General features: G+C 39.0%; 1 protein-coding gene across 1 annotated transcript in view; it reads left to right on the top strand.

Annotated features, from left to right (window-relative positions):
* LOC138777494 (dedicator of cytokinesis protein 4-like) overlaps positions 1-23,882 on the top strand; it is a gene marked incomplete at its 5' end in the record, with an annotated part of 79,462 nt that overhangs the window by 5,214 nt on the left and 50,366 nt on the right. The window contains 5 exons of the mRNA XM_069956299.1: positions 11,864-11,945; positions 12,618-12,678; positions 13,737-13,869; positions 14,043-14,131; positions 21,500-21,625. Of these exons, the coding sequence (XP_069812400.1) occupies positions 11,864-11,945; positions 12,618-12,678; positions 13,737-13,869; positions 14,043-14,131; positions 21,500-21,625 (491 nt within the window). The remainder of the gene's footprint in view (positions 1-11,863; positions 11,946-12,617; positions 12,679-13,736; positions 13,870-14,042; positions 14,132-21,499; positions 21,626-23,882) is intronic.

Raw genomic sequence — 23,882 nt, 5'->3', positions numbered from 1 at the left:
GCTTTCCTTTATGACCTGATCTCGGTTTATAGTCTGTTACTGGCTTTGGCTTCAGATCTTTGGCAGATAATCTGTCAGATAATCTTTCTGTGTAAATGGACCCTTAGGAACAGGTGTGGTGCTGTATTTGCAAGAAAGTAGCAGTTTTTTTTGTAATCCTGGGTCCCCCTTTTAACCCAAACACTGTTGTTTTACTTTACAACTATGACCTTTCATGTGATATCAGAGTTGTTCTTTAGGTTTTACATATATTATACCTACACTGGAAACTTTCCTTGTATTACAATTGTACGTGTCAAAAAGTTTAACCATTCCATTACTACTCTCTAGCCAAACCTGTTTGCAATTATTGGGTAAGTACAACGTGCAGTCCCCCGTTTGCTCTCTTCAGTTCTGCATGGAGAGATTCAGCTCATTCCTGGTGGTTCGGTTGCCAAGGCATCTCAGGGAGATGAGTGCATGAGTCCTAATTAGAACAGGGCTTGTACCTTGAACTGGACATTATACACTTCCCTCACCAACCTGACTACCCAGAGTTATGGCATCAACAACTGATCCATGTGAAGAAGAAATAGAAAACTTTTATGATCAAAAGTTCTCTCCATATGTCAGCTAGTGCAATAAACTACAAAAAGCAGGACTGTACCTGGGTGCTGCCTTATGCTGCAGCTGGTCTGGTCTGTGGGTCTCTGAACCATAATTCTCCAAGGTTTGGGTGTTGTCAATGCAGATATTATGCCAGTCCCATCTGGAGTGCCATTAACTGTGGGGCAAACATCCACCACCAGTCTTAGCGAGACTCTAAATTATCAGTAGGGTATTTTTACAAGCTTGGGAGACATGACACAGACACAGCATTCTGTGAATCAAGCTCATCATTTATTGGACAAAAACACATATTTATACATAACAAAGAAAGTTGGCATCCAACCAAGAAGGACATGGGCAGTGACCAAGTTCCTATTGGTTAGATGTTACATATTAATTCTTGTTCTGATTAGAGTGAGTGTCAATTATGTATTCTGTTACTCAGCAAGTTAGTGGCTAAGATTAATTAAAAAACATGTTATTTTCAAGGTATCTGAACCCTGGGTGTTTACATATCTTGCAAGAGCTGCCATGATATTTGTTTTCAGCTGTCCTTGCCCTCATCTATACTTAAAGGGGTAGTCCACCAAAAAAAATTTTCTTTCATATCAACTGCTACCATGAAGTGCCAGAGATTTGTAATTTACTTCTATTAAAAAATCTCAAGCCTTCCAGTACTTATCAGCTGCTGTATGCCCAACAGGAAGTTGTATTATTTCCAGTCTGGAGAGCAGGAGAGGTTTTCTATGGGGATTTGCTCCTGCTTTGGACAGTTCCTGACATGGACAGAGGAGGCAACAGAGAGCACGGGGTCAGACAGGAAAGAAAACACCACTTCCTGCTGGACACACAGCAGCTAATAAGTACTGGAAGACTTAAGATTTTTTAATAGAAGTGAATTACAAATCTCTGGCACTTTATGGCACCAGTTGATTTGAAAGAAAATTTTTTTTGGTGGACTACCCCTTTAAGGATCCTCAGAAATAAAAGAGCCAAGGGAAAAACAAGTTCTCCTTGTAATAAAGATGGTAAATAGACAGAGCGGAGGCCTCTTTCCCAATAGTTGCATACACAGCATTATACACAGCACGTACACATTTTAAGACTATAGAATGGAGGAACAGAGACAAAATGTCCTCTCAACTCCACAGGACCAAAGAAAGATAATTAAGAATTTATAAGTGGTACATGAAACAAGATTCTGCACTCAGAGACTAAATTAAACCAAATGTATTTATACAGATATTCTACTTGAATTATGGAACTTTGTCTGCCTTCAGATGAAATAATACAGCTTAAGGCTATGTTCATGCAACGTAAAAAAAAGAAAAAAGGCGGCTCTTCTACGTCAGTTTTTGCGATGCATTGAAGTCAAAGGAATGATGGACGTCCAATGCACACAGCGTGTAAACCGAATTTTGTTCGACCGAATTTTGGATTTCTTTGGATTTCATTGTTTAAGGCATCTATATGATACGGGGGTAGTGGTTGAATTTAGAGCTCTAACATCAGAGTAACATCATTATCTTTTCGATATCTCAAAGTCATTTTCTTTTTTTAGACTTCAATTTTCACCATTACAGGGTCTATGCAGGAAATTCACCATTACTGGGTCTATGCAAGAAAAAGGTCATAAATGCAGTGAAGGAGCAGCAGTAGTCATTGGAGGCCAGTGGAGGTCCAGCAATAGTCATTTGAGGCCAGTACAGGAGCAGCAGTAGTCAACATGGAGGCCAGGCAGGAGCAGCAGTAGCCAACATGAAGGCCAGGCAGGAGCAGCAGTAGGCAACATGGAGGACAGGCAGGAGCAACAGTATTCAACATGGAGGGCAGGCAGGATCAGCAGTAGCCAACATGGAGGCCAGGCAGGAGCAGCAGTAGCCAACATGGAGGCCAGGCAGGAGCAGCAGTAGACAACATAAAGGCCAGGCAGGAGCAGCAGTAGTCAACATGGAGGCCAGGCAGGAGCAGCAGTAGTCAAAATGGAGGCCAGGCAGGAGCAGCAGTAGCCAACATGGAGGACAGGCAGGAGCAACAGTATTCAACATGGAGGGCAGGCAGGATCAGCAGTAGCCAACATGGAGGCCAGGCAGGAGCAGCAGTAGCCAACATGGAGGCCAGGCAGGAGCAGCAGTAGCCAACATGGAGGCCAGGCAGGAGCAGCAGTAGCCAACATGGAGGGCAGGCAGGAGCAGCAGTAGCCAACATGGAGGCCAGGCAGGAGCAGCAGTAGCCAACATGGAGGCCAGGCAGGAGCAGCAGTAGCCAACACGGAGGCCAGGCAGAAGCAACAGTAGTCAACACGGAGGGCAGGCAGGATCAGCAGTAGCCAACATGGAGGCCAGGAAGGAGCAGCAGTAGCCAACATGGAGGCCAGGCAGGAGCAGCAGTAGTCAACATGGAGGCCAATTAAGGCCCAGCAGTAGCCAACATGGAGGCAAGGGCAGGCACACCAGTAGTCAACATGGATGCCAGTTAAGGCCCAGCAGTAGTCAACATGGATGCCAGTTAAGGTCCAGCAGTAGTCAACATGGATGCCAGATAAGGCCCAGCAGTAGTCAACATGGATGCCAGATAAGGCCCAGCTGTAGTCAACATGGATGCCAGTTAAGGCCCAGCAGTAGCCAACATGGAGGCAAGCAGTTGGCTGCTCATAGATGGCAACAGTTCCCTTGCAGGCAGTGGGTCAAAAGTTAGAATTGCTGCGGGAATTGCTGCGTGCCCGTGCCAAGTCAGGGTCGTGTCCGAGGTACCCACCGATACCTGGCTGTCTGTCTCACTACTCATCCTTGTGGACGTCGAAGTGTGAGCCAGCTCCAGGACTGTGGAATTAGACGTGTGGATTCGACCCTGGTTTGACAAAGGAAGCTCAGGCCTGCCACTGGACCCTCCTTCTGCGCTACTTCCTCTTCTGCCCCTTGAGCCAGACTCTGCCCTGCCCTCTGCCTAAAACTCTTTGTGAGGTTTCCTGATGCCGCTGTGCCATGACTTTATATTCAAATTCTGATTGCTACACTTAGTAGATGAGAACAGTATTTTCTGTAATATATAGGACTTGTGTGTGTGTGTGTGTGTATATATATATAGTATATATATATATATAATATATATGACTTGTAATATATAGGACAAGTATAGAAACTGTCTATAATATATATATATATAGAGCACTTATTTAAAGATATCCTGCTATACACCTGTACCAGGTATCTTTTGTCTCTTAGGATAAGACGAATGTGCTATGCACACTATCAGAAGTATAGGGCATGTATATCTGTACAGCACGTTTTTGTTCCTTGCACCCTTTGCTGTCCTATGCCTAATTTATCTTTCGCCCTCTCTATATTTCTCTTTAAATCACTAGATGTTTCTCCTCTCCGCTTTCCTAATCTTTCCTTTCCTTTCCTTTCCTACAATATCTTCTCAGTAGTCTATTGTACACAACAACAGCAGCAGCAGCTTTTTGTCAATGACTAGCTCTGTGCACTGCTAACAGTATGCTTTCTCTCTCTCTCTCTCTCTCTCTCTCTCCACACTGCGTGGTGTGGTCATGTGACCGCTGATCTTAAAGCAATACCGACGTCACACAGGGGGTGGGCTAGTGCAAGATCCCTGCTGATTGTATGTGTTAAGGGCATCATGAGAAAGCGCTTTTCCCGCCCGGAACATTTCCTGCTTTCTATAATGGCGGCTGCCATTGTAGAAAGCAAGGGAAAAAAAATCGGAGCAGATTTCCAAAAATCCGAATCCGATCGAACTCAGATTTTTGGAAAAATCTGAACCAGGTCCCATACCAGCCGAACCGATTCTCTCATCTCTACTATTGACACAGTGGATTTGTGCCCTAATGACAGCCAATTTAAAATGTTTTGTTATCGCATAGCATTGTTCAGTGTTATCTATAAGCATTACATAGATATTTTGATTTCTGTGTTAAGGATTAAAACTCTTGGCGATAAGTTTACTTTAACAACTTAACAACATATCTATGTACCCACAGTAAAAATTAATTTTAACCTTTATGGTAGATTTTTTTTTTGAAACAATATTATTGCACATATTGCATTATGTTTGATATGTTCTGTATCATCAAGAATTCAGTATGTCTTAAGAGTAAAGTACAGTTTCTTAAATTGTATATCCAGTATAGGTAAGTTATGTGTATATTGTGTAGTGCTAAGATGTCTCGAGAGAGGGACGTGGATTAGCGTCGGACTAAGGCAGGAAGTGTGGACTCAACAGTCAAGAAGCCCCACCTCAGTAATACTGTCCACTGATGATTAAAGTATTTTTCACCTAAAGGAGGCCCAGGACACCTTTTGTCAAAGCTATTTTAGGAATGTACAGCAGGCACAGTAGCTGCTGGTGCAGAAAATGGCACCTACCCGAAAAGGAGTGACGGTATGGTCCAACTTAGTATTCACATGGGCCTATACTATTCTGTGTGCACACTAATGTATAGAAGCAGAACTCTCCTAGAATTCTTAAATAATACACATTTAATGGTTTTTGCCATCATATTTTTTTCTCAAAATCAGTATATTAGTGTAATTGTCTAAGTATATGTGGCTTTATAAACAAGGACACCACATCCACACAGCAGCAGTCACTATGTTCCACTCTCAAACATATTAGTGTAAAAAAAAAAATAAAAAAAAAAATATATATATAAAAAAAAAAAGAATAATAATAATAAAAAAATAAATATATATATATATATATATATATATATATATATATATAATCCCTTTATTTTTTTAAATGAATAAAGGAAACTAAAGGGTTAACCGTAGCTGAGGCAAAAGCTCCAGTTGTTACTATAGAAGACTCTTTAGTGCTAAAATCCCCTGTTGACCTGCTTAGATTAATCTCTTCAGTGTTAGTTATTTTTCATTCCTTTTTCTTCACAAGACAGCTAAAGTTATGGAGTATTTTATTAAGATCTTTGCTCTATGCAGATTCCCCAAGCAGAGCCTACGGCACGTGGCATTGTATTGAGTGCGGCATTGCTCTTACGGGTGTCTTCTTAGTAAGAATGCAGAAGATAAACGAGAATATCAGTACCTACTAAAGTAACTTTAGCAATTTTAAATTTCACATAATTTGATGTAGACCCTCTGGCATGGTAATCCATCACAGGTGTTAAATTCACAGCCCACCGTCTGCTGTGAAACTACAAATCCCATCATGCCTGGACAGTCAAACCTTTTAGTAACAAAAGGAGGGCCGTGAGTTTGACATCTGGCTACATAGTTGCTTGTATCAGGGACTGCTAAATTAAAATGTTATATGTACATTGTTAAGGTTAAATTTTAACAGCATATACAAATGTAGCAATGGGGTGGCAAACACTTAATTCATTTTATTTTTTTGCCACCTAATAATAGAAAGGAAGATATGTTTGTAGTTTATATTGATGCCTTGTTAATTAGGAGTATTATTATGATGTATGTCAGAAGCCTATATCCAAGATAAGCACGATTGTAAATATATTCAAAACTTTGTCTTATGTTATGTGTATCATTTCTATGTTTAATTACTTCTATTTACTGTTCCTACATTACAACCTACAGTACAAAACACTGCATTTACAAGTCAACTAGTGCACAAGCTAAAATCTTATAGCAGTCTCTGCATGTTCAGTGTTTGTATAAGGGTTTTTTCCCCAGGGAAGGTTGTATACCAGTATTCTTTTGGAGGAAAAAACAAAGTTTGTAGTGCGTATCCGTATGTTTTGCTGGTTAATAAATTTGGTCATATGATCACTTGGCAGCCATTTTCCTTTACCATTACTGGATCGCTTTGCTTCCAGAAGTAGCTAAAACAATGATGTCCCAATTTGCGGATCTGCAAAAAAAATAATGGATTCCATTGACTTCTATTGGTGTGTCTGTGCTGCAATTGCGGTACCCTCTGGAACTCTTTTTTTTTTTTTTTTTGCAACACAGATCTGCAAATATTGTTGACATGTGTATGAGGTCATAGAAACCATTGGGTTCTAAATTTGTCCGCAATAATGGCCAAAATTTTGCAGACATTTGAATAAGGCCATGAATTACTCAGCTAGCCTACTGTCTCTAATAAAAAAATTAGCAGAAGTGTTAGGGAAGATGTTTGTGATCCGCCAGCTGGCTTCTCCAGTCTGGCCGCTGGCTGTATGTTCAGGTCCTGCCTCCTTCGGTTTCAATCATTCTGAAGGAGGAGGCAGCATGAAGTTACAGCAGCGAATGGAGAACTAGATTCCAGATCATAAGCAGCATGGTAAGTATAGACCGCTGATCTGGAAACTGATCAAACAAAGAAGTAGTCACAGTACCTGCACAGATACGTATTCATAGGGGAGGATAGTAGGCTGGACTTCTGTAGTGGATCGGGGGTCGTGGTGCTGCTCACAATAGCCAAAGTCAATGCTGTAACAATGAATGTGTAGAAAAGAAAGGAGCGCACTCACCCCGTACGTTAAAACTTCTTTATTCTTTCATCAAAAGTAAAAAGCCATCCATATAATCATCGGGTGGTAGAACGCCAAACACTGAAATCACAGGAGACGTGACAGCTGCTTCGCGCCTAGCTGGCGCTTCTATCAGACGTCGCTACCTCATTCACGTATACAGGTGGGATATATACCTGATGACGTGGGTGAGGGGGCGTTACAAAGATAATTAATTAATTAAAAACACACATGTGATCCTGCCTGTGCTATAGAAACATACTGAGATCTATTCTATCGTTTAAGCCGCTAGCTCCTTGAGCATTGGTGGCTAATATCCAGCGTGCTTCTTTTTGTAAGAGTAATTTATTAACATCTTGTCCAGATCTTCCTTGTACCTTTTCTAGACCCGTAAATTTTATCTGTTTTATGTCATTATTATGTATGTCTTTTATATGTTTAATAAAACGAGTGGCTCCTATACCTGTACGAAGTGAACGTATGTGTTCACTGAATCTGCGGTTCAGACATCTAATAGTTTTACCTATGTAATGCAGACCGCAGGAGCAGATCATTGCATACACTACGTTTTTACTGCGGCAACATATTAGATCTTTTATCTTTTGGGTTACACCCCTAAAGTGATTATTTTGTTTTCCCCAAAATATGGGCACCATGAACAAGATCCACATTTAAAATTACCTTTGGGAATATTTTTAGTGAGCCAGTTTTCCTTTTTATCGTCATGTAATTTACTGTGCACCAAAAAATCTTTTAGATTTTTACACCTTTTAAACGTTACCATAGGAACATCAGGTACCTGTGTAGCAAGAATAGGATCTTCTTTTATTAGATACCAGTTTTCATTGATGGATTTTTTATTACATTGGCTAGTGGAGAATATTTAAATGAAAATGCAAAATGAGAATTTTCATTATTTTTATCTATTGTTTTTTCTTAGAATTTTTACTCACGTTATATAGTAATTTTCTTCTGTCTTGTTGAAAAGCTCTATCTTTACTTTTTTGCAGTTCATTAGTAGGATAACCTCTTCGAGAGAGTCTGATTATCAATTCATCGGCTTTTCTTTGAAAAGTGTTGTCATCACTATTGATACGGCGTAATCGTAGGAATTGGCCATACGGGACTGCTTGCTTGGTGTGAACAGGATGATAACTGTCGTAGTGTAATAGTGCATTTGTAGCAGTAGGTTTTCGATAGCTAGATGTTGTGATATGATTGTTTTTTATTGAGACCATTACATCTAAAAATTCTATTTCTTTTTCATGAGTTTTCATGGTAAAATTCATGTTGAATTATTTTTATTTAGGTAATCAACAAAGCCGGAGAATTCCTCCGGAGTGCCTTTCCATATGACGAATATATCGTCTACGAAACGATGGTAACAGCTCAATTTATTCAGAAAAATATTATGCTCAGAAAAAATCATGTCCTTTTCCAACATGGCCAAATAAAGGTTTGCGAGGGTACAAGCGACGGGCGTGCCCATCGCTGTACCCTCGCATTGTACATACCATTTGTCCTGGAATTGGAAGGAGTTATTCTGTAAAATAAACTCCAAAGATTCGCAGACAAAATCGATGAAAACTGGAGACTTATCTGTGAACTGGAGTAATGTCCTAATGGCTTGTACAGCTAGATGATGTGGGATTTTAGTATATAAACTTTCAACATCTATCGTGCCCAGAATGGCACCCTCTACAGAGTCCACTGTGTCCAAAATTTTTACAATGCGAGGGTACAGCGATGGGCACGCCCGTCGCTTGTACCCTCGCAAACCTTTATTTGGCCATGTTGGAAAAGGACATGATTTTTTCTGAGCATAATATTTTTCTGAATAAATTGAGCTGTTACCATCGTTTCGTAGACGATATATTCGTCATATGGAAAGGCACTCCGGAGGAATTCTCCGGCTTTGTTGATTACCTAAATAAAAATAAATTCAACATGAATTTTACCATGAAAACTCATGAAAAAGAAATAGAATTTTTAGATGTAATGGTCTCAATAAAAAACAATCATATCACAACATCTAGCTATCGAAAACCTACTGCTACAAATGCACTATTACACTACGACAGTTATCATCCTGTTCACACCAAGCAAGCAGTCCCGTATGGCCAATTCCTACGATTACGCCGTATCAATAGTGATGACAACACTTTTCAAAGAAAAGCCGATGAATTGATAATCAGACTCTCTCGAAGAGGTTATCCTACTAATGAACTGCAAAAAAGTAAAGATAGAGCTTTTCAACAAGACAGAAGAAAATTACTATATAACGTGAGTAAAAATTCTAAGAAAAAAACAATAGATAAAAATAATGAAAATTCTCATTTTGCATTTTCATTTAAATATTCTCCACTAGCCAATGTAATAAAAAAATCCATCAATGAAAACTGGTATCTAATAAAAGAAGATCCTATTCTTGCTACACAGGTACCTGATGTTCCTATGGTAACGTTTAAAAGGTGTAAAAATCTAAAAGATTTTTTGGTGCACAGTAAATTACATGACGATAAAAAGGAAAACTGGCTCACTAAAAATATTCCCAAAGGTAATTTTAAATGTGGATCTTGTTCATGGTGCCCATATTTTGGGGAAAACAAAATAATCACTTTAGGGGGTGTAACCCAAAAGATAAAAGATCTAATATGTTGCCGCAGTAAAAACGTAGTGTATGCAATGATCTGCTCCTGCGGTCTGCATTACATAGGTAAAACTATTAGATGTCTGAACCGCAGATTCAGTGAACACATACGTTCACTTCGTACAGGTATAGGAGCCACTCGTTTTATTAAACATATAAAAGACATACATAATAATGACATAAAACAGATAAAATTTACGGGTCTAGAAAAGGTACAAGGAAGATCTGGACAAGATGTTAATAAATTACTCTTACAAAAAGAAGCACGCTGGATATTAGCCACCAATGCTCAAGGAGCTAGCGGCTTAAACGATAGAATAGATCTCAGTATGTTTCTATAGCACAGGCAGGATCACATGTGTGTTTTTAATTAATTAATTATCTTTGTAACGCCCCCTCACCCACGTCATCAGGTATATATCCCACCTGTATACGTGAATGAGGTAGCGACGTCTGATAGAAGCGCCAGCTAGGCGCGAAGCAGCTGTCACGTCTCCTGTGATTTCAGTGTTTGGCGTTCTACCACCCGATGATTATATGGATGGCTTTTTACTTTTGATGAAAGAATAAAGAAGTTTTAACGTACGGGGTGAGTGCGCTCCTTTCTTTTCTACACATTCATTGATCTGGAAACTGACAGCACAGATATATACATATTTGTGCTGTCAGTTCCTCTTAACCTTTATCGACCTCTATTTACTCAAGAAAATGTGCAGCCGCTAACTATTAATTACCTAGGACTTCACTGCATTGAGCGCTTTCATTAGCAGCCGGCAGTGTTGTCGTTTGTCTGGTCTTCCTGAGTTCAGCAATCTGTTTCTCTTATTAATTTTAAGGCAGGTTCTTCCCGATCTTTGGCTGATCGCTGTACATTTTACACGGGCTGGTTATGGGCCGCAAGAATGATGAGTGCTTCTAGCGACTCTGGCCCTGGATTATATTTCAACTAAATTAGTCGGTTCACACCTGCCTTTGTCTCCCTTCACGAGGAGTGGATCCCTCCATATTAAATGAACAGAGTAGTATAGATGGTTGAGCAAATGAATTAAAAAATTTGTTTTTTAAGGTCAATTTGCTTTTTGGCTTTTAAAAAAAAAATGGACTGTTTATACCCGTTTGCTTCTGTCAGTGTCCGTTTTTATATCTGTTTGTATTTCTTCTTGGTTTCTCTCCTCTTCTGAGCATGCTCAGTGAACAAAACTGATGGATAACTTGAAAACGGAAGTGTAAAAGGCAATGCGTTTACGTTTAGATCCATCATCACTGCTTATTATGTAAAAAATTAAATAAAAAATGGAAGTTATTTTTTGTCCATTATAAAAAAATGTTTTGCATGGACAAAAAAATGTGAATGCAAAAAAACTGACAGATTTGATTAAAACAACTGATGCAAATACTCTAGCGTTGGTGGGATTATAGTCTTACCCTTTAATTTTGTTCCTCTTAAAAAACAAAAATGGAAAATTTAGCAATTTGTTTGCATCCCTTTGCTCAACTGTTTGGGCTTAGGCTGTGTTTACACTTGACATTTATTTTGCATTAAATATGCATTTTTGCTACACTTTTGCGTTGAATTGTGAAATTGTGATAAAATAATAATTTTTTGCCATGATTTTTCATGGGATCACTGTAAAAATTGTGCTATGTTACTGCAATTGGGAATGCTAGTCTTGTGTCTAGCCTTACTACACATTATATAGACATTTTATAGATAAACTGGAAAAGCTTTCATTCCCATTAAAAGTGATCTATTGCAGGTTTGTTAAAGTAATTATGTGTTTATAATGTGCCCTTTATAAATAAAATTATGCCCACCTTTGCCATAGTTCCATAAGAAAGTCAGCCCTGTTGCTTTTGTTGAATATTTCCATGATCAAGACAAGCAAAATAAAGTTACTGTAACTTATTCAGTCTTTGCTTTTGGTCTATTTACCTCATATGATCTTTCAAGCTTTAGGAAAGGTAAAAAAAAAAGATCCAGACTGACAGTTCCAGCAATTACCATTGCAAAGCTGACGTTTTGTCAAGTTTGTAACACACATTGAATATTTAATAATGGTTAAATCTTGACAGACTGTTTTTTTTTAGGCTAAGGTACGAGAGAATTAAGACTGAGTTAAAAAATAAGATTTCCAAATGAGATTTGTTCCTTTTACTTTTTTTTCATATTTCAGTGAACGGTTCTTCGTAAGATTGAACAGAAATGGACTGCCAAAATCTCCGGAAAAGACTGAAAGATATAGTTCTGTTTTTGTTGTAAGTATCTGCCGTCTGTCATATTGGTTATTACCATGTGTCTGCTACCAAAGTCATGACTCTTCAGGTAGAATGTACAAGAATGTATTGGCATTTCTGTAATAGAATCCACATTTCTTAATTGTAATGTTCTTAAAAGGTGGAGCAGGTATGGCTTCTTGATATAACAGGTGGTAGTAGGGAAATTTTTGTGAATGCATGCACTGTGCGTAAAATTAAAAATATGGAGAGTACAGACACCTAACACACAGTGCCTGAGTTATGAAAGGAGCAGATAGACTAGATCAGAGAGGAATATTGACCTGGTGGCATACATTATGGGTACACTTTGAGAGGAGTAATATGCTGCTTGGAACAGATTACCAGCGTCACACATGCATTGATATATATGTTATTTTGACGTTTTCCACAGTACCTTACAACTGCACTGCAAATGTTGGAGTAATGGGGGAGGGGGTGAGTGTTTCTCAGAATCTGTTAGTTCAGGATAGACCCAGAGAAAAATATGTTCTAAAGGGTTATAAATGTTGTAGGCAGCAATCATTTGGCCTAGTCAGATAATAGACTTTTTTTTTTATTAGCCATATATATACGTTCTTTAGTATTGGGGAATTTAATCTAAATTCTAGAATAAAATGTGCTTGCATAATGAAAAATTTACATTTATTCTAGGACTTGAGCTCAAGTGACCTTCGGAAAGACATTTTCATCACCGTACACATAATCAGAATTGGTGAGAAAGAAAGCTTTTTCACTTAAAATATTTAAACATGTTTAATTCCATTTTTCAGAAAATATCTAATCATATTTTGTGGATATCAATGATATGGTTAAAATTGAGCCACAGACAGGGGGGTCCTAGAGTCATTTGTGTCTCCTGGTTGGGAAACCCTGCTTAAAGAGAGAGATTTTAATTATTTTTTTTTAAGGATGTTTAAGGGGTTAATGGCGGATGGCAGCACGATCGCGACTCTGTCATTCACTGGGAGTACCCAACTGCCATTAACCCTATTTGAATCGAGCTCAGCTCTTGGCCTGACTGTCTCTTATTCCCCAAACTGACAGCTGTGGGTAGGTCAAACCTTGCATCCATAATATGGATGCAGTAATGTGCATATAAAGGTTGTGTAAAACCAATCATATACACGTCAAGTCGAAATTCATCATGCAAGTCAAGTTAAGGCTTTATTACACAGTGGCCGGTGTTGAGGAGGAAATGACTGTCAACCTGTCGGGTCAATGCTCTCTTCTTGCTCTTTCCCTGCTCGCTGTCTGTGCTATTACACGCCCATAAAGCGAGCGCAAGGGGGGTGGGGGTGGGCATGGGGAGCTGCAGGGGGCTGCTCAGACAATCTTAAGATCATCTCGGTGGCCCATAGGAGAGCATGGTGGTCTACTGACGCCACTCCTGTTGAAAGATCACGATCAGCCGACATTGTGCATACTGGTCTTTAAACAGAACCTATTACACCAAGCAATTATTGGCTGGAATGGTTGGTAATCAGCCAAGTACAGCCAATAGCCAATTTGTGTAATAGGTCCTTAAGTCTGCTTTTTAAAATATATCACTTACAGTTTACATATATAAAGCTAGTCTACAGAAGTTAAAGGCAATGTTCCATTTATTTGAGCCTCATTTTGGTCAGTGTTTTTACCAAATTCAGTTCCTTATGTGGTTTTGGTAAAATTCTGACTAATATGAGGTTTAAAAAAACTTGCTTAGCTTTTTTTTTTTTTTAGCTGATGCATAGTTTTTCTTAAAATAACTTACAATTTTTACTTGTCTGTAAGGTCGTATGGGAGCTGGTGAGAAAAAGAACTCTTCAAATGTGCAATATCGTCGACCTTTCGGTTGTGCCGCTCTTAGCATTGCTGACCTCTTAACAGGGGAGTCAAAGGATGACCTCATTTTAAAAGTCTATATGTAAGTTCTCTTTCTTTTGAGCATTCAATGATTTTTAGAGTATTGTTTTCTCCATAAGTGCTGACACTTTATTGCTAACTATTTCTGAGACTGTTATTCTAAAATACAAAGTTGGTTCTAATTCAGAACTCAGAGACATACTGTAATTTTAATGAACATATCTTTTTTTCTAGGTGCAACACAGAAAGTGATTGGTATCAAATACATGAAAATATTATCAAGAAAATGAACGCTAGATACAACCTGACAGGCTCAAATACAGGTTTGTTGAGATCCAAATATTCTTGGTAGCAAGCCTATAAGTATAACAAATGCAAAAGCAGTGAAAAAAAAAATGGAGATAATTTGACAGACAAGGACAACTCATTTACTTATATTAACTGCTTTATTTCTTGGAAATGATTAGAGGGATTACCATCTGGTGGAGATATGCCCTATCCACTGTATCCACAGCTCACTGTGGGTGGGGCATAACTTCTCTTGATGGCGAATACCCCTTAAGGAGGACCTGTGTACTCTCCTGACATGTCTATTTTGGTAAACTGTGTAACATATTTCTTATAACTCTGTGTTGGCCTATTTTTACTAGAAATGTTTGGGTAAATAGCCAACTGGGTGTTAACAATTCTGGAGCATATGTCATATGGCAACATATCCCCAAATGTTATTTTATGGGGATACATGTATTTACAACAATGGACAGGTCAGGAGAGGCCACATGTCTTTTTTTAAATAGAAACTGCGAGCAAGTTGTTAAGTCATAGATGTAATGTGATATTGAATGTTTTATGCAGTTGAGCAGCCACTTAGTAGATTATTTTGGGTAAATATGCATGCCCATGTCATCCATAAGCACGAGCTTCTGCTAGTTGAATGGACAAGTGTTCATTTCATGTCTCTAGAGATGTCAGCTTCCACTACAGAGCATCATGACCGTACAGTCCATTGCCCTGTGTCTAGTCACTTGGAGATGGGTGACTTCAAACTTGTTTTTGCATTGTTTTTTGTTTATTTTATAATGGTTATTTTTAACACTATTTGTATGAATTAAAGTAAAATAACGATCTCTGGACAAATTAACATGTTATGTCTGTGGAATGTTTTCATCAAAAATCAAAGGCATTGCCTAAAAGAAAAAATATACAATAAAAATGTGCTACTCACCTCTTAAATGCCCTCACTGTTTGTTTTAGCATGGATACCTGGTGACTTCAGTCTTGGTTTTGTTTCTTTTCTAAGATAGATTATGTGCCACAATGGTAAGTGACTGCTTTTGCCAATCAGTGGCCTCACTGGTCAAGGGCTATATTCACTGGCATCACTGCTAAGGTAATTTAGCTAGGTCCTAGTACACCAGTGCTTTATGGCTCAGAGGCACACTGAATCGGTTGGAATTGTTTAATGGCGTTTATTACACTTTTTTCCTCTTAAACAACCCCTTTACCGGAAAAATACTAATGATAGGCTATCAATAGTTGGTCTACAGGGAGCATCCCTGCCATCTGTGTGATGCCTGAAATGTACTGAGAATGGAGCACTGTGGGTGCAGAACAGCTGATTGGGCGAAAAGTTACAAGAGGTAAAAGTGTGTATAGGGACGGATGAGCCAGTAAATCCTGGTTTGGTGACCTATCTGCACATGAGCTTACTTTAGTGGACATATATTTGTATGTATTTATTCTAGAGTCTACTTCTATATCTGTGAAGCACTATGTCTGCTTCTCAGATGAAGAAAACCTTGATTATTTTCAGATATCATATTACTGGTTTGGTTGTAGCTCTGTAAATAATATTTTTACTTGTTCCTACAAATGACTGGGAGCTACCACAGGTTTATCAGTGTGTCACATCCAGGCACACTCTGCCATTGTGTTAGAAATGATCAAGGTCTAGCACACTTTTCTATTCACTAGTGACCTACTTCTGCCACCAATCAGATAAACAGCAATTATACTATTAGCTTAATACCTGCCTTTTGTGCTATTTGTATATATGAAGTCACCTAGTGCTGTAAACGTATCGCTCCTTGTGATTTCATTGGTATTCTTCCTTGTCTGTTTAGGTTGTGTACTCAGCATTTATGCTGTAATATACTTGTTTTATTGTCAGGCTGAGGAGGTTTGCAGCAGAAATAAACACTCTGGGTTATTGCTTATTTGTCTCTGTTTAGAGAGTTTGGAAAAGTTCAAAACCTGGCAGTATTTATAGGCTGTCGTGATAAGTGGCTATGTCTATTTATCTGTGTGTTTGGCTGCCCAGTGTACCATGTATATAACATCTTGTTTATTACCTAATATGCTCTCAGAGCTACAGTGTAGTAAAGGCAGCAGTAACATATCGTTTACATTTTACAGTTTTATGAATTAAAAGTTCACATATATTTTTTTGGTTCTGTTTTTATACTTTCTCTTCATTCTTTTTACCAGCACTTGATTATTTTATGGTTTTGGATGTATGCGTATCCCAGCAAGCCACATTCAACTCTCAATATTTATGAGGAATAAAAGATGAAAAGCTTTTGTAAATACTAAATCTCTAGGCAGTGTTTTGCTACTGTGAACTGCCTTACACTAGTGTCCGAGTGCCTGAGAATAACAGAACTTTATGTATGCAATAGTAAATAAGGTGTAAAACATCCCTTTTTTGTGTGTGTGTGCGTGTTATCATTGGCATTGACTTGCTGTATACTCAAGACTTTGTCCCATAGTACTGCTTTATATCTTGTGGGAAAATCATTCTTATTAGCAGAACAACTGGGAAAACACTTGATTGTATTTTGTTTTATTGTGAGGTTGTGGGCAGGAAAATCATTCTGACCAGGAGCTGAAATAGATGCAGCAAAGTGTAGAAGTGATTACTTTGTGCATTGTATTCCCTGTTTATAATACTAATACACAGTACTGTTTGAAACTTTGTGAAGCCTTCAAAATGTTCTACATGTTCCACAAATGCACAATTCACCACAAACTAGCGGAAAAATTACTGTAAAATGCACCCAATACGCCATGTGTGAACACAGTATGAGAGTAGATAAAGAGTGCCAAATCAAGCAAATACGTCAAAAATTAAGGGGTCAAATAAAACAGATTATCACTCACACCTGACTGTCAACACATTGATTAAAAACAACTAATAAATAAATGGCCAAGTCTAATGGTGCGTTTACACAGACTTATTTTACAGATTTTTTTAAGCCAAAGCCAGGAATAGATTTGAAAAGAGGAGATATCTCAATCTTTCCTTTTCGACCTGTTCTCTGTTTATCGTCTGTTCCTGGCTTTGGCTTCAAAGATCTGTCGGATAAATCTCTCTGTGTAAACACACCATAAAGCCCCTATTACACAGGTGACTAGAGGAGCAAACACGCTTGTTTGCTACTCATTCCCCACTTGCTGCCAGCGCTATTACATGTGGCTGCAGGGAGCGGGTAAGGGCAGGTCCAGGGGGCTGCCCGGATGATCGCTAGATTGTCCGGGCAGCCCATAGGGGATAGCGGCGGTCTGCTGTCGCTGCACCTACCCCACGGAGCGGCGGCAGCAGATCGCTGCTGTATGAGTCGTTTGTCTTTCAACATGTTGAAAGACAAGCGACTTATATAGCAGCGATCTGCTGCTGTCGCTTACAAAGAAAGATTATCTAACAGATTATAAACCAAAGATTTGAAGCCAAAGCCAGGAACAGACTATAAACAGAAATCAGGTCATAAAGGAAAGCCTGAGATTTTTTTTGCTTTACAAATCCATTCCTGGTTTTGGCTTCAAATCTTTGGCAGATAATCTGGGGTATTCCAGTGATCACACCTTTTCCTGCTTGTCTATGCTGCTCCTAGCTCCGGATTCAAACTTTTACAAATCATTCCAGTTTTACATCATAGCAGGTGGCATCTCCCAACCTCAGGGCCAACTGCCTGGAATCGCCCATCACTGGCTCCTTCTGCTTTGCACAGTAAACAATTTAACTTCCTGAAACCAGTTCATTTGAAAGAAAAAATAGTTTGGGAAATTTATTGTGCAATAAATTTCTATATCGTTCAAATTTAAATGATATTCTGCTAGTGTAAATGGAGCAAAGATCAAATCTGGAATGAGAAATATTTTGAGCTTACCTCAAAATCATTGTTAGCTAGTCTTTCAGACAGTTTGTTCCATTTTTCACAAGGATCAGTATTATTATTACTATTATTAATGTTATAATAATATTGTGGTAACAATTTTTTTTAGCAATTTTATCTTTTTGTCTAAATGTCTATCAAGTAAAAGAAAGAAATCATTGATTGTCGTCCTTTAAACAATTGCTTTAGCGATTTATCTGTATGTATCAGCTTCCTGCTGGATTTCCTTCTGACTTTGGCTCAAAGCTAGCAGTGGCAGTTAACCGGTTAGTGACTGCCAATACTCCTTTTAACGGCGGTCACTAATGGGCTTTATTCCGATACATATGCCTCTTAAGGGTATGTTCACACTGAGTAATTCAGGCGGAATTCCGCCTGTCTCAGTGTGTCATGGCCTGTCTATTGGAGAGCGTGCACTCCTCCGCTGCTGCCACTCTCCACTCAAAGTGAAATGCCGCAGAATTCCACCTGAATTTTGCCTTTGTGAACATACCCTTACGGCGTATGTATTAGAAAACTATGCCACACTCCTGCGCCACCATCATGGTAAATCAGCTGTCAGAATAACAGCTGATCTCCCTCTGTCACTACCCGATGCAGAGATTCACCCCTCCGGGTAGTTTAACCCGTTAAATGCTGCTGTCAAATCATGACAGCAGCATGTAACTGGTTCCGGTGCCTGTGCGGGCATTTGGTTATGGGAATACTCCTCTGAGGTGTGTTCACACATACAGGATCTGCAGCAGATTTGATGGCGCAGATTTTAAACTGCAGATTTGCTTTGCATCTGCAATTTTAAATTTGCACCGTCAAATCTGCTGCTGATCCTGTATGCGTGAACGCACCTTTTAGGCTGGGTTCACACTACGTATATTTCAGTCAGTATTGTGGTCCTCATATTGCAACCAAAACCAGGAGTGGATTAAAAACACAGAAAGGATCTGTTCACACAATGTTGAAATTGAGTGGATGGCCGCCATATAACAGTAAATACCTGCCATTATTTCAATATAACAGCCGTTGTTTTAAAATAACAGCAAATATTTGCCATTAAATGGCGGCCATCCACTCAATTTCAACATTGTGTGGACAGAGCCTTTCTGTGTTTTTAATCCACTCCTGGTTTTGGTTGCAATATGAGGGCCACAATACTGACTGAAATATACGTAGTGTGAACCCAGCCTTAAAATGAAATTTTAAAAAGGAAACCCATAGTCCTGCTATTTTATTAAAATTAGCATTAATTTAAAGCAAAGTGTCTTCTGTTTTTTTCCACTTGATCAACATGAAAATATTAAATTGTGTTCGGATTTTCAGATGGTTGGTCTCTGGACCAAAGTATGATTTCCTTTTCATTCCCCAGAGAGGTTCAACATCTGACTTTGAGCAGACAGAATGTAGCAATGCAGATCTTACATGTCTGCTCAAAGCCTAACTTAAAAGAGAAAATGAATGAACGTACTATGCTATGTGTTTCCTGCTCTAATCTTCATTTATATGCTCTAATGGCACCAGCTGTCAATGGTGTCTGTGCTACACTATGTATACTAAGGATGCAGTAGGCATCATGCAGTAAAACTGTTCTAACAAAAGAAAGTTAACATCCCTAACAAGCAATCACATCTCAGCCTTCCAGACCTGTTCCAGAAAAATTAAAGTAGATGTTTGATATGTAGCACATTTACATTTTCAGTTAGAATTTATTTATATGTATATATATTGTTTGTGGTCAAAAGGAATTTGTCTCATAACCATGCAGCTGGGTTATCACATTGTCTTAACAGGATTTATGTCTTGCTTTGTACAGGACAAAGCACATCAATTAGTTATGTCCTGTTTAACATGAAGCTGGCTTTTGAGGATATGGTTCAGGTGCATTGCACATTGTTTCCTATAGAAAGATTACAGTTTCACTGAACATGGAAGTGCACACTGCGGAAAAGTACTATAATAAACTCCAGCATACTCACCTAGCCCAATCCAGTGCTGGCTGTTCCATCTCAGGGCTTCTGTGTACTTACCATGATGAGGTGCTGTCCATGTTCTGCTGCTGATATTCCTAACCCACTGCAGCCTCAGTGATTGGTCTCAGTAGATTTGGAACATAATCAGCAGAGAGGGGAAAGTGCATCATTTACTAGGTTAAGTAAATGGGGGGGGGGGGGGATCAGGAGATGACACAGGAAGCCACTAGGGCATGGGCAGGCAAGAATGGCTTCTTAATTGTTTTTCAATAAAACAGCAGCACGATATCCAACGTTTTACAACAAAATGGCACTTTATTCTCGTAGTGAAATAAAAATACACTGTCAGAATGGAGTGCCATATACTTTAATGATCAGTTAAATCGATAGTTAAATCCGCTGTGATATGGTATATGTGAATGTACCTGTTGTGAACGTGTTTTTTTTTTTTTAAAGAAATCAACAGGGGTTGTGATCACAAACAGTTTTGCTATGTATACTCACATGTGGTCTATGCTCCCTCTTTGCTGGTCTTTTCTCTGTTCAGAAAAGGAGACTAAACATTCCAGTCCATTGTGTGCTTGTGCAAGAAAAGACCACCTGTCAATCATGCAGGTTTAATGTTAACTGAGGGCAGTTTACTTTTGCTAATTATATTATCAACTATACATGCATCCCAGTAGACAGTACTCTTTTTTATGCAACAATTCAGTCAGTAAAATTTCACTGTATGATTATAGAGGTTTTGTTTCTATGTGACCGGAGAGCTGACCATACTATGCGAGCACCCCCAGAAAGTGGAAGTGCAGCAGCTGTACACATATGCAGTAAAGACTTTCCCCAGTCTGTGTGTGTGTGTTCAGGAATAGCTGTCAAACAATATTAAGTTATGTCTGTGAGCTTCCAATGCCATGTTTGGTTTCTTTATCTGAACACTGAAAAGCCCAAATATCTGCACGGAGGGAACACGGACTGCAGTTTGACAAGAGGGGAGACACCTTTTGGCCATATGTAAAACATTGATTTAAACATAGAAAACAAATTTGTTTGCGGTCACAACCGCTAATTGTCAGGTGGACTGAAATTCACTCTTTGACATAGTTCTCCTGTTACTAATCTTTTGATGAATTTTGCTAAATTTGCTCCATACATAATTTTGCCTGAATACTAACATGGGAACTGTTTAAAAAAAAAACAAAAAAAACTTTTGACATGTCATGGAGACATGTCAAAAGTTCTGATCAGTCCGGGTCTGAGTGTTCAGACCCATATTGATCGGGAGCATGAGTGGGGAGAAATCCGCAGCCACTTGGTCTACTCTTCACTCTGAATTTTAAAAAAAATGTGTTAGCCTTATAATGGGCTCCTATGGATCTTGTCTCTTTTTTTTCTAACTTAGAGTTTTTCTAACGCGCCACTGCTTCGGTCATCTCGCTGTTCTTTCTCCCGATCAGTACCGGTCTGAACACTCAGACCCAGACCAATGGAAAGTTTTGACATGTCTCTACGGCAGGTACACTATAACTTCTGAGCCACTTTCTTACTTTTATTCCAGGATTGGCAGTTTCCCTTCAGCTGCTTCATGGAGACATTGAGCAAATTAGAAGAGAATATTCTTCAGTGTTTACCCGTGGAGTGTCAATAACAAGAAAGCTGGGCTTCTCGGATGTCATTATGCCTGGTAAGCTTGAGGAAAACAAAGGGTATATGTTGCAGAAGCTGCAGATGTCTCAGTAATTGCAGACTTTTTTTAGCCATGATTATATTATGAGATGTTTCCTTTTCATAACAATTGCATTATGAGATGTTACATTAAGGCCAATGGATTTGAAAAGAGGGGAAATCTCAATCTGACCTGTTCTCTGTTTATAGTCTGTTCCTGGCTTTGGTTTCACATCTCTTTCAGATAAATCTCTCTGTGTAAACATACCATTAGTACAGACCACCAATGACTGATCTTAAGGCCCTATTACACGAAATGATATTCGGCCGATAATCATCCCGTGTAATAGAAGGCAACAATCAGCCAACATGAACGATGTTGGCTGATCGTTGCTGTCATTTGTCTTTCGATACAAGGAAAGTCAATCGCACTATAAGCCTTTAGGCAAAATCACTCACTATAGGATCTCCACTGACCCTGGAATACCAATGCAGCAAAAGAGTAGTGAGAGTAAATACGTAAAACACAGGAGTACCTGAGTATCATTAGGTGATAGTCCTCTTGCCGACCGGGATACCCGTGTAGGAAGGAATCCACACACTTGAACTGCAATCCAATATGCTTATTTATTTTTCAGACACTAGGTACACTTCAGCTCATTGGCTGATCCACACACCCAAGCGTCCACCTGCATTGTCATTTGTCTTTCAACATGTAGAAAGACAAACGACTGTGATAGCAGCAATCTGCTGCCTCCCCTCTGTGGAGACCACTGCTATCCTCTATGGGCTGCCCAGACGATCTAGGGATTACCCGGGCAGCTCCCTGCCAGGGCCGTCTTAACAGCATTATGGGCCCCCGGGCAGAGGTGCGATCTGCAACCCCCCCCCAGCCATCAAAACCCCCTTATCTGGTAAGGTATATTGCCTATAATAGTGATTGTCATATATGTTGCATGCATACAGTATATCACTATTATAGGCAATATACCTTACCACCTATTTATCTACCATATAGATACAGGTATTAAGGTGGAGCAGTAGGTAGGGGGTTATGTAACCTATAATAATGATATATGTGTACAACCATATACACAGGTATTTGTGGGGTATACAGGTGGTGGGTAAAAGCCTAATTAATATATATTGGTGCCCCTCTCTATATATGAGACTTGTTGCTGTCCCTCTGCATATACTGTATTCCATGTTGTCTCCCTGTATACTGTATAATACAGGGAGTCTGTGTATACCGTATTATACAGTATACAGGGAAACAACACGGCTTGTATATAGAGAAGGGCAAAACAACATGTCTCATATATACAGAAGGGCAACCTTATGACTATTATATATGAGAACCATGTTGTTTCCCTGTATACTGTATACAGGGAAACAACATGGTTCATATATAATATAATAGTCATGTTGTTGCCCCCTCTGTATATATGAGACATGTTGTTTTGCCATTCTCTATATATAAGCCATGTTGTTTCCCTGTATATTGTATTATACAGTATACAGGGAGACAACAATGGAGCGATATATACACACTCAGGAGAAGGATAAGTATATAATACACTGCTGTATACACTGAATGGAGAGTATGTACACACTCAGGAGGATAATAAGTATATAATACACTGCTGTACACCTACACAGAATGGGAAGATATATACACACTCATACAGGAGGATAATAAGTATATAATACACTGCTGTATACACTGAATGGAGATTATATACACACTCATACAGGAGGAAGATAAGTATATAATACACTGAATGGAGAGATATATACACACTCAGGAGGAGGATAAGTATATAATACACTGCTGTATACACTGAATGGAGATATATACACACTCAGGAGGAGGATAAGTATATAATGCACTGAATGGATATATATCCACACTCAGGAGGAGGATAAGTATATAATACACTGCTGTATACACTGAATGGAGATATATACACACTCAGGAGGAGGATAAGTTTATAATACACTGCTGTATACACTGAATGGAGATATATACACACTCAGGAGGAGGATAAGTATATAATACACTGCTGTATACACTGAATGGAGAGAGATACACACGCAGGAGGATAAGTATATAATACACTGCTGTATACACTGAATGGAGAGATATATACACACTCATACAGGAGGAAGGTAAGTATATAATACACTGAATGGAGATATATACACACTCAGAGGAGTTACACCCCGACCCCCCCCCCCTCCCTCCCTGTTTACCAGTTAACCCAGGGCCCTGTCTG

Source organism: Dendropsophus ebraccatus, unplaced genomic scaffold, assembly GCF_027789765.1.
Source record: "Dendropsophus ebraccatus isolate aDenEbr1 unplaced genomic scaffold, aDenEbr1.pat pat_scaffold_574_ctg1, whole genome shotgun sequence".
Classification (NCBI taxonomy): domain Eukaryota; kingdom Metazoa; phylum Chordata; class Amphibia; order Anura; family Hylidae; genus Dendropsophus; species Dendropsophus ebraccatus.
The sequence above is the reverse complement of the archived record's forward strand: the minus strand, read 5'-3'. Positions and strand labels throughout refer to the sequence as shown.